This window comes from Ailuropoda melanoleuca, unplaced genomic scaffold (assembly GCF_002007445.2).
Source record: "Ailuropoda melanoleuca isolate Jingjing unplaced genomic scaffold, ASM200744v2 unplaced-scaffold9814, whole genome shotgun sequence".
NCBI lineage: Eukaryota > Metazoa > Chordata > Mammalia > Carnivora > Ursidae > Ailuropoda > Ailuropoda melanoleuca.
The window spans coordinates 374,174-386,332 of record NW_023255341.1 but is presented as its reverse complement, the minus strand read 5'-3'; the positions used below and the strand labels follow the sequence as shown (position 1 = coordinate 386,332).

Genomic DNA, 12,159 nt, shown 5'->3' with positions numbered 1-12,159 from the left:
GTCAAAATTAGTTTTTTTCAGAAACAAATGTTGTTCTTGTCTCTTTACTGTGTTCCTGTGTTAACTTGGCTGTCTCATTAGAGATGGGGACATTTCCTAGTGAAATTAATGTGACATTTAGAGAAAATTTCCCCTCTCAAATGTTTCATGTTATTTGCCATTTAGAATACTTAGAGAGGGGATTGGAATAATGTCAAGCAAATTTTGATTAAATAAGGCTAACCAGGAGCCAATATTTTCATGTAAGAAAGAAAAGTCCTTTTAATATTTCTTTAAAAAGTGTATTTCTGCTCTGCTTCTTTAGTCTATGTTGAGATGACCTTGACAAATAATCTGACAGAAGAGATGCCGTCCTCTAAACAGCTGGGCTTGCATTAGAAAACACAGCACATCAGGTCAAAGCCTGTGGTCGGTCCTTTGCTCAGGACAGTTCTCTCCTCTGGATGTACATTAGAAGTACCTGGGAAGCTTTAAAAAATACCAGTGCCTGGACCCCACTCCAGGCCAATTACCTCAGAATCTCTTGGACTGGGACCTTGACAACAGTATTTTTAAAAACCCCAAAGTTCCCTAGTTGTTTCTAATGTGCATTTGGGCTGAGAACCACTGGCTTAAGACATGCAAACTATTCATTAAGAAAAGATTATTTCTTTCTTCAGGGTGGTCTGAGTCTCATTCTTTGCTTCATCTGAAGTGTGGAAAAAATGTTCCCTTTCAATGCACAGAAGTTGGGTTTGAGCACATACCTTGAATCAATATGAGCAAGAACACTTGACATCAATATACACAGACTGATAATAGGGTATCTGTGGCCAATTAGCTCAGTTGTTTGGAATGTAGTATTAATGGGGTCAGGATAGTGTATGCTGTCAATTAGAATAATTCTGTTTCATAGGTTGTTTCCATAACTCCAATCACATGGCCTCACGAAGAGACCTGAGACCGATTACAAAAACAAAAAGACAATGGATGACTCAACATAGGCCCATCTGCTATGGGAAAATTGGTTCTAGAAAACTGCCTCATGATTAGTGCTTCAGGTTCTGTAGAAAGCAGGGGATAAGTATTCCCACCATTTCCACCATGAGTCATGATAAATTCAGTTGAACTTCCCCTTTGGATTCATGTTCTGTTGTCTCTATTTTATATAGGAAGAAAGCGAGGCATGCAGAAATTAGGTAATTTAACCAAGGTTGCGCAGCAAAACTAGTCATTGAACTCCTGAGTACTTAATCAATTTCCTGTTTTAACTGGATAGCATGCTTTTTGGCAGGTGGAGACTTCTACTTGTTAAGTTATATATTGTATTGACTATCATAAAATAGCACACTTACCCAGCACAATTTTTGCCTATTATGTTAGTATAATAAATTAATTCAAGAAATGCTTGTTGGTTGACTGACTGATGGATAACCTCTTCCAGCAATACTTCCAGCATTGTATTCCCAATGCAGCTTCAAGTTTGCCTCTTCTTCCTGTAATTATATTTGCAACAGTTTCAGTGTCCATTTTCTTATGAACAAATTAGAAATGAACTGACTCTTTTGATTTTTTACTCTCCCAACCCATTCCTGACAACAGAACCAAAAATCACTTGTGGTTTACATTAAAGGGGATTTTATCCTCTAAATAAAAACAGTGTGAGTGGATATTACAGAGCCTGTCTTCAAACGAGGAGCATGTAGAGGGCATGAGCATGCCTGAGTAAGTACAGGACAATGGTGGGATTTAGTTTTCTTCACAATACTCTCTCCTTTCTGTCACCTACTCACCATGGCCATCCCCTCCTACTCTAGATAGTTAGGGTCTCTACCCTGATTTTTAGCTCTTTGGTACTCATGCGGTGGTTGGATTTACTATCACCTATCCTGTTTTCTCTTCTACCAGACTCTGAGTTCCTTGAAACCAAAAGCTGCATCAAAGAGCCCCGCACAGTTAATGTCTGACAGGTAGTCATCTGAAAGGAATCTGCTATTTTGTTAGGTAGACAGCTATTGTGTTTCCTTTTTCAGGCACTTTTAGTTGAAGTGATTTCAGAAGGCCCCAAAGAATGGTAAGCGTGGTGAGGATGTCTGGTAGGCTAGCAGGAAGATGGAGATACGTTTAAGGCATTTTCCAGTATATACAATGATTCTTTGAGAGTAGTACTTTAGTGTTGGGGGTAAGATTCATTTTATTAGGACTTTCGGTTACTTCAGTGTCAACTGTTCCCTGCATTCCCACCTTCTAAGGCTTCCCCTCTGGGTGCTCATAAACGTTTTCCCATCTCTTTCATCTGGCAGGTATTCTGCATTTGCTTTTGTAAAGCTGTTGCTCAGGCAGTCTACTGGAACCAGATTAAGCAGTAGTGTTTTAATGATAGGAGCCGAGACAGGGTTTGCTTGCAAACTTCATGTTTCACATGAAAGGCTTTGGCACCCCCTGTGGACTGCCCTTCACCCGGTTTCAGGCATAATACTTGTTTGCCTTTATATCTGTGATAAAACGGCGGACTTCCTGCATAACCAGTGCTGAGGAAAATGTCTTAAATGGAAGTGCGCAGTTTAAATCCACAGTAGGGGATTACCTTGCCCGCATTTCCATATCTATGGAATAAATATTTTAACATGTTAATTATCTACTACTAATAAAAATACCTTTGTACTTCCAGTCAATTTGATGGGCACAGAATTATATCCACTGGGAATGGGAAGCAATTAGTTTCTGTAAAGATTAGGGGTCATGCTGTATCTTCCTCTAAGTGCTTGCATGGTCAGTAGCCATCCATATTCTAGCGGATGTTTGTATTAATTTCATCTTGGCCTGCAGCAGGTGAGGGCTGCCTCCACAGAACCCCCAGGGCCCTAGGGAGGTGGCAGGCATTCGTCAGGCTGTTACCCCACTATGGCCTCGGCTTCTGATTCATTCATTGCTTCTCACTCAGCAGAAAAATCCCCCTAAGTAGGACAGTTTGGCTCTTTTCTTGAATCATCTATGTGACCTTTTTAATCTTTTTTTTCCCCGTTGCAGACTGAAAACTATTCCTTTGATTCCAACTATGTGAACAGCCGAGCCCATTTAATCAAAAGGTACGTTGGTTTGCTTGCCTATTTCTATAACCAAGCTTCACTTAATATAAAAAGCAAAGCAGATTAAACCTTTTAAATGATGCCTTTGTTTTTGAAAATTTTTTAAAAAATTTATTTGAGAGAGAGAGAGAGAGAGAGAGAGACTCTCAAGCAGACTTCCCGCTGAGTGGGGTGTCTGACTTGGGGCTGGATCCCAGGACCCTGAGACCATGACCGGACTCGAAATCAAAAGTTGGGTGCTTAACCCACTGAGCCACCCAGGAACCCCATGATGCCTTTGTCTTTGGATTTTAAAATGAATGCCTGCTTATTGTAAGAGATTTGAAAAATTCAGAAAAACATAAAAAAATAAAAATCACTGGTAATTCCACTACGCCAAAATAATCACTGTTGGCATTTTACCATGTTCCTTTACATCAAAATGTATGCATAAACACAAATTTAAAAAAAACTGGGGTCATATTAAAATATGGTTTTATATGATGATTTTGAAATCTAATATTAGAAAACAGATACTCTCAAAATCATGTCGATAATCAAAATTCTTGTTGCTCTGCACTTTAAATGAAGAGAGGCCTTAAACAGTTTCTCATGTGGACCTTTCAGTGAATTTCAAGATTGCCGTTATTTTGTCAGCTTTGGAATCATTTTAAAGCTATGTTAATGGCAGATTAGCTAATTTATCTTTCAAAAACTTTGTAGATGAGAGAGGAAAACAATCTTTGCATGATTCAATACTTCCTAAATTATTTGGAAGTGTTTCAAATGTGGCATTCAAAATTAAAATTTGAGTGATTTGTTGGTCATAACTTAGTTATCCATGGAGCTACAGAATGCAGAGCTGAATACGGCCAAGGAACATTCCATCTGGTGGGGCACCAAGGTTCAGGGAGCCCTCTATGGAGGGAGAACTAAACAAAATGGAGAACTTCTTGTGCTGAAAAACCAGTACTGATTATTCAGATGATGCCTTTATTACTGCTTCATGCAAATACCTTCTTGAATGGTCCAGTGGTTATTTTGCAGCTAAAATTGAACCCTGAGCGTGTTTGTTAAAATAATATAAATAAAATAGAGAAGCAAGCAGAGTATGTTAGAGCTACAGTAGAGAAGATGCAAAAATTCTATTATTTTGCTGGCTCTAATCCCATAATTTAAATCATCCGGTGAGTAGGATTTGAAGAATAAACTGGCTTGTCGAACAAACCACTTTAATTCATATTTAATTTAATTCATGATGCTGCAGTAATTCCTGAAAACATGCTAGGTTTATCTATATTGGTCTGGAATTGCTTGTGACCTTAAGTGATGATCGTTAATTATCGTTAATTAAAATGAATAGCCCAGCATTACCGGTCGTGGCACCGTTTGGAATTTTGTTTTGAGGGATTGGGAGGAATCCATTTTGAATATTTTCTTAGTTCACAGAATAAACTCAAAAGGTAAGGAATTCAAAATTATCTGGCTGATCTGTTTTAGTAGGAAAACGACCCCTCTTTATGTGCACTGATTAACTTTGCAGCAAAATCTGCTTTATTTTCTGCTTTAGGACTGTTGTTCCAAACCTTCTGGTAAAAATTCTGGTAAAAACAGTGACTTGACTTATCTTTACAGGTCCCTTCACAGCTTTGCGTACCTGGGAATTCTAAGACCAGGTTAAACTGATAACATGAGCCTGATTTTCACAGCATAGCAGAAAGCCTTCTCCTGGGGACCCTCCCTGTCTCAGCCCCGAATATACAATGCACAGGCAGACTGATGAGATGAAAACTTAATGTTCAAACATTTAATTTTGGGAATACGTGTATTTCCGCAGCAGCTTTGGGACTCAATAGAAACCTCTGATTTTTATTAATTACTTTATGTTTTTGTTTACACACGAAATGCACAACCTGGACTTAATAGGCTTTCGGTGGAATTTCTCCCGATGTTGCCTGAAACCAAAAATAGTGACTTTTTACCAGGGTCTGCTTTGATTAAGAGGAAACATCTGAAAGCTCAGGGACACATGCATTTTTGCCAGGTTCTGTTTTTGGAACCTTGAGGGCTGTGGAAAACCACAAAGGCCTTGGAATTTACGGGATCCATTGAGTTTAGACAAAGCACAATACCTGGAAAGATACAGGAAATCTTGTGTGCTATGCTTTTCTGGGGACTAACCATTTTAAATGTAAAATGTGTGGAAAATGTTAAGAGAGAGTGGTAACACCAGGTGATAAAAACCCTGCAAACTGTGTTCAAATAGCTCACAGTGATGTTTGAAAGGGATTTCACTGTATGTGGTTTCTTGAGGATCCATTTACATGCATGGAAAAATCTCCCAGCCAGGAAATTCTGAATCTTGTTATCAGATTTAATTTTACTATCAAGTCCTGATTCTTGTTTTTTTTAAAAGATTTTATTTATTTATCTGAGAGAGAGGGGGAGAGAGAGAGAGAGAGAGCGCGAGTGCACAAGCAAGGGGAGGGACCAAGGGAGAAGGAGAGTCTCTGCTGAGCAGGGAGACCGAAGGGAATCGGGGCTTGATCACAGGACCTGGAGTTCATGACCTGAGCCAAAGGCAGACACTTAACCAACTGAACCACCCAGGTGCCCCTCAAGCCCTGTTTCTTTGAATCCAATCTCAGGAGAATTTTGAGAACTTCTTTTCCTATCCATTTTCTTTTCCTTTGTTCACTTCCTACTTATCGAAGGATGCTTCTTGGGCCCTTCTTTTTATCATTCTCCAGCAGTTGTTAACTGTCTTGTCCAGACAGTTTACACACAGGCTTCTTTTTCTCTCTCACATCTATTTACCTCGGGTAAACGGAGGGAAAGACAGAGAGCAAGGGGGTTCCCCCAAGCACAAATCAAGGTTGAGAAGGGTAAAGAGCGGATCTGGAAGGGAAAGGGAAGGTGGATGGCACATAATCTTTGCACCATGGAATCTGGTGTTATATTTCTGTGTTTTTGTTTGTTTTCAGAACATCACCTGCAGCCTGCAGGTGTGCCCAAAGCTTATGTCAGGATTCTAGATTAACAAGCCAAGATAGTTCAGAATTTTTTCTGGATGGGCTTCCTTCCTGCAATGTTTGTTTCCTAGGTATCTTCTCAGAGCAGGGAAAGCCAGCGGTTGCACTTTGCCCTGGTTGTAACACTCTCTTTCCTCATGCTTGGTTTCTGTGCTGCGGTCTGATATCTACGCCTGCGGTGCTTTTGGAGCAATAACAAGCAGGGCATGAGGCTGTAGCACGAAGGAAATAAAGCAGGAAATGAACACGATAGCGAAGTGGTGTGGAAAGGAAAATGAACATTGGCTCCTAAAGCATACAGAGTGCTTTCCTTTTCCACCCACATTGTTCTGGGGTTTTGCTGCACCTGGTGTCATGCCTTCTCTATAACAAGTGCTGGTACATGTTTATTGAATGAATGGATGAAAGACAGTGAAGAAAATCTCAGCACTTTTCCAGTGAGAGCGAGCACTTAACTTCCCTGTAAACCAGGAATTTCTGACCTTTGATGTGCATTAGAGTCACCTAGGAAGATTGTTAAATGCCAAGTCTTTAGCTCCATCCCTAGAGACTCTCCAGTTTTCATAGGTTCCCAAGGTGATTGTGGTGCAGGTAGGAGATCCAGGAACCACTGTAGAATCATCCTTTTGTTCTCTAAATATTGTGACAATACTCTTGACTTTTACTGCCTTCTTGTTCTTACTCTTAGATGGCATTCCTTGGGTATGTGGTGGCACCTACTACGAAGATATGACCTGTTTCCTTTCAGATTATTCTGTCTTTTAGAAAGATTTCCAATATTTGAAATGGTAAATTTGGGTTAGAATTTGAATAATGTTTATTCATGAAGGATTTTCTGAGTAACTCTTATGTTCAGAGTCTTGCTCTGGGTGTTTTCAAACAAATCTGTCCCTTTGTTGGCTACCAGCACAGTAATAGAAACATTTGCATTTACAATGCCATTGCAAAGGGTACCCCTAATTTATTGTCCCACAAAAGTTGATTTACAAGTCTTTCATCTCCCAAGAGGTACACAGGTAATAAAGCAAGTGAAATCATCATTTTTTATGCCTGGCATAAATTGTTATTTGTTTTGGGTGAGTAGCCATTTACCAGGCTGTTTTACAATTTGCAGCATCTTGCTCACTGGGTCTTAAACTGCCTTACCCAAATCCATTCATTAAGCCACTAAATGTCCTTACAAGATTAGAGTAAGTGGTACTTAGTTTGTCAGATGGGCAAACTGATCTTTAGGTGGGTTAACTATTCCAGGGTTTCGGGGAGGGATGTTAGACCCCTTGCATTTTTTTTTTCAGAGAATACATGACTATCATTTTCAGAGTCTTTTAAACATTTTTATTAAGTTTTTAATTTTAATTCCAGTATAATTAACATACAGTGTTATATTAGTTTCAGGGGTACAGTATAGTGATTCAACGATTCTATATATCAGTGCTCATCATGATAAGTGTACTCTTTTTTTTATAATTTTTATTTTGTGATAAGTGTACTCTTAATCCCCATCACCTATTTCCCCCATTCCCCCACCTACCTCCCCTCTGGTAACTATCAGATTGTTCTCTGTAGCTAAGTGTCTTTTTCTTGGTTTACCTCTCTCTCCCTCTCTCTCTCTTTCTTTGTTTTGTCTCTTAAATTCCACATGTGAGTGAAATCGTATGGTGTTCATCTTTCTCTGACTGACCTGTTTCTTTTAGCATTATACTCTCTAGCTCCATCCATGTTGAAGGTGGCAAGATTTCATTCTTTTTGTGGCTGAATAATACTCCATTGTGTATGTGTGTATATATATATATATACGTATATATATATACATATATACATACATATATACATACATATATATATATATATATATATATATCACCTCATCTACTGATGGATGCTTAGGCTGCTTCCATAATTTGGCTATAATAAATAATGCTACAATAAACATAGGGGTGCATATAGCCTTTCAAATTGGTGTTTTTGTATTTTGGGGGTAAATACTCAAGAATGGGATTACTGGATGGTAGGTTAGTTGTATTTTTAATTTTTTGAGGAACCTCCATACTATTTTCCACAGTAGCTGAACCAGTTTGCATTCCTAACAACAGTGCATGAGGGTTCCCTTTTCTCCATATCCTCACCAACACTTGTTGTTTCTTGTGTTTTGTATTTCAGCCAAGAATACCTGACTTTTTATACTCACACTACCAGTCCCAAGCAGCTAATCCTTCACTATTTTATTATTTCTCTCATTTCTACCTAAAAAAATCTCTGAGGTGGTTTGTAATATTCGGATGCATGTAAAAAGGGTGATCAGACTTTAAAAAATCAGATCTAAACAAATTGGGTGAAGATAAATAGTGATCCTTGGCATCCAAATCACAGCAATTAAATATTATGTTTATTGTGAAGCTTTTGAGAAACCAAGACAAAATGTTAAGTACACCAGGGTATATAGTTCTCATTTTTCAATAAAGGAAGGACACACATTTGACAGGAGAATTTCTTTTCCTATTCCTGAATTCTAGGAGAAATTAACATAGTGGACAGTGTCTGACTATAGTTTATGGAAGATATAGAAACATTATTTAAGTACATATTTCCTGTATCAATCCTATAAAAATACCACACGCATAATGTTTAATTATAACTCAATGAAGATGTTACCATAAGGAGTAATGATCATATTAAACATAACCATTTATTGAGCATTTGTGTCTACCCAATACTTCAGGTACAGTATCTCATTGAGCCCTCAAAATGGCATTGTGAAGAAGGTTTTAGCAAATGCATTTTACAGACAAGGAAATTAAGGCTCAAAGACATTAGATATCAGGCCCAGGGTTCCATAGATGAAGTGGCGTGGTATGGATTGTCACTTATTTTAATGACAGTGCTCTTTCCACTACAGCCTGGAAATCTAACATGCCACAGGAATAGAGTTGAAAGAACCTAAGGCAGTGGTTTTCAACTAATGGTGATTTGGCAACGTATAGAGACCTTTTTGGTTATAAGTTCTGGGAAAAGCACTACTAGCATCTAATGGGTAGAGGCCAGGGATGCTGTTAAACATTCTACAATGTACAGAATGGCCTCTGACCACAAAACATTATGCAGCCCAAATGTCAATAGTGCCAAGGTTGAGAAACTTTGGTCTTAGGGATGGTTAATTGCATTGTCCTTATATTAGTCCTCAACGTATGTCTCAAGCATATTTTGGCAACTGCTGAAATGCACTCAGTTCAGGGTTGAAGTCTCTGGCTTAAAGCAACAATTTTGTGTTATAGATTAAAGAAATTTTCATGTGTTCCAGATGCCAGAAATACAGGTCAAAAATGTAATTTTGTTTTAAAAATATATGAACCAAGCAGGTCATTTCCTTTCTTCTGAGATGCAGGAGTCCATGTAGGCAGGACCAAAGTTTTTTTTTCTAAAAGACAAACTTCGAATTTGTTCAAGCTATGACATTAGTACTTACAGGACGCCCCAACATCTGTGCCATAAAGCTAGAAATGGCTACACAGTCTAAAGCCTGTGTTTCCAATTGGTCTTCCTGACCATAAAAGAATTTTAGGATGATTGGTTTTTTAATAGAACTGCATGCTGGTGGGTCCACAGGGCTGCGGAGCTGCATGACATAATTTGGAGGAGCTGAGTGAGTTGGCTTATTGAATGATTTTAGTTTTAATACAGGTGATGCTCTGTGATCCTTTCTGAAAATAATTAGCAAACAGGTCAATGCTTTACTCTCTCCTGCTCTTCATTTTCTTATAATTATGGCTTTCCAGTTACTGCCCTTTTGATCTTTTCCTTTTCATATTCAGAGCAGCAAGCATTCTACATCTAGGTTGGTCATATGTTAAAAATCTGCAGTGATTCCTTTTGACCAATATAGAGAATGACAAGGGATCTATTGTGTCCATGGCATAGCTCTTCATCATATGTACTGAATGTTCTTATCAAAGCCTCAGAGAGCCAGGCCTGTGGGTGTTCAAGGTTGAGCACACCAGACGAGTTTGCACTATCATCTCCACAGGCTCGCTTTTCAGAGGTACAATAGGTCTGTTGGGACTTGTCCTAATTCACGAGCATGACACTCTCCGTTGTTGAGACAACAACACATTTTCTTGAGTATGCCTTTGCTACTTCCTCACTGATTGGGGAATGGATTCACAATTCACTAGGTGTTTCAGATTCATAGTTTATGGTCCATAGTGTTGCACATCTGCAGATGCTGTCAGGGCATACAAAGTATTAGAAATAGCAGGTGGGGCCTCTATGGATGTACCTTATGTATCATTCTCTATTTTTGTGTGAGGTTCTTGGATACTATGTTTAGTGCATTGTATGGTGGATTGATTTAATAAATGCAAGAAAAATAGGCCCATAAACTCCTCAGCTGAAAGTTTTCATATTCTTAGCATAACTACACTCACAGTTTTATTAGAGCTCACTCTCTGGTTCTCACTTTTATCTTACTGTGCCTGCACCAAGGCTTCTCTTCTCAGCTCCTGCCTTTCCCCATTTTCCTTGAATCTGTCTCTCTGACTTTCTCAGTTAAAACTGACCTGAGTTCTCTGTTCCTGATAATTCTTTCTATTTTAGTTGAAGCACCTCAATTTCTGCCACTTCCATTTTTGCAGTTGATTAGTAGACATCTTTGGAGAAGTGTTATACATAGTGGTTAAGGTTCCAGTCACTGGAGCTAGACTGCCTGGGTTTGGTCTTAGATCTGCTACATTTTCATCAGCTGTATGACCTTGGGCAGGCTACTTAACTTCCATGTGCTTCTGTTTTTTTCATCTGTAAATGGGAATATTAATGGTACCTTCCTCTTATATAGTTGTGGTGATTAACAATGTTAATTCATGTCAAGCACTTAGAACAGTGCCTTATGTATAGTAATTGCTCAGTAAACATTAGCTACTATTTTACCTTGATTATATAAAAAGAGAAAGCCTTCTGAAATGCAGGTGGTTGTTTCAGATTTGTACCTTCTTCTACCTTGCCTATAGTAACGCATTGAAGATAAGTGAATGAAACTATTAGCTACATCAGCATCCAATAGTGGGAACCTCTTTGCAGTGTTAAGTTCCATTATCTTTATTTTTTAAAGATTTACTTATTTATTGAATCATGGAACTTTACATCAAAAACTAGGGATGTACTGTATGGTGACTAATATAATAATTTTAAAAAAAGATTTATTTGTTTATTTATTCATTTATTTATTTTATTTAAGAGAGCCCACTGAGCATGGAGCCCAGCGTGATGCAGGGCTCGATCTCACAACCCATGTGATCATGACCTGAGCCAAAATCATAAGTTGGACAGTCAACCAACTGAGCCACCCAAGTGTTCCAAGTTCCATTATCTTTAAACAGAAATTCCTCTTCTTTCTAGTCTTTTGGACAATCCAGTCACTGTTGGCCTCACCACAGAGCTGACATCATCCTGGCTCTGAAAGATTTTAAAAATCAGATTATCACAGTTGTAAATGATCATTCTTTTTCAAACCAGCAGCTCTACCTTCAAGGACTTAGAGGGCAACAGCCTGAAGGATAGTGGTCATGAAGAGAGCGACCAGACTGACAGTGAGCATGATGTCCAGCGGAGCCTGTATTGTGATACTGCTGTCAATGATGTGCTGAACACCAGCGTGACCTCCATGGGATCGCAGATGCCTGACCATGGTAAGGGCTGGATGGATGTAAATTGCAGCCATAGATCCCACAGAACCCAGAATATTTGTAGGTACATTGTACTACTTTAATGTGTGTGTTGTCGATGTGTGCACTGTGCTCATGCCTGAATTGCATCTACAGAGTTGTGAGATGTCCTGACAGCAGACCAGATTCTTCTTTATCCTCCCTGAGTGGATCCCCTAAGTTTGTATAATGTTCAGGCATTTTAAAAGCTGACTACATATACATATTTCATACATTCTCTTCAATAATAACTGTACTGAGCTCATAGAAAATGAGCAGATGCCTTCTCACCAGGAATAAATGCCTCTTTTTGCTTTAGTACATGACATTTAACTGATCAGTCGAGTTGCGCAGAACATAGCACTAATGAGACCAAAGGGGCGGGTT

The 12,159-nt window shown here is 38.8% G+C and overlaps 1 protein-coding gene across 3 annotated transcripts in view; it reads left to right on the top strand.

The window, feature by feature from the left end:
• PCDH19 (protocadherin 19) overlaps positions 1–12,159 on the top strand; it is a 138,233-nt gene that overhangs the window by 60,875 nt on the left and 65,199 nt on the right. For 2 of the 3 annotated variants that reach the window (XM_034653549.1, XM_002928876.4), the window contains exons 3-4: positions 3,010–3,068; positions 11,585–11,757. In XM_034653549.1, coding sequence (XP_034509440.1) covers positions 3,010–3,068; positions 11,585–11,757 — 232 coding nt within the window. The remainder of the gene's footprint in view (positions 1–3,009; positions 3,069–11,584; positions 11,758–12,159) is intronic. The other variant, XM_011236795.3, reaches the window with a different exon arrangement.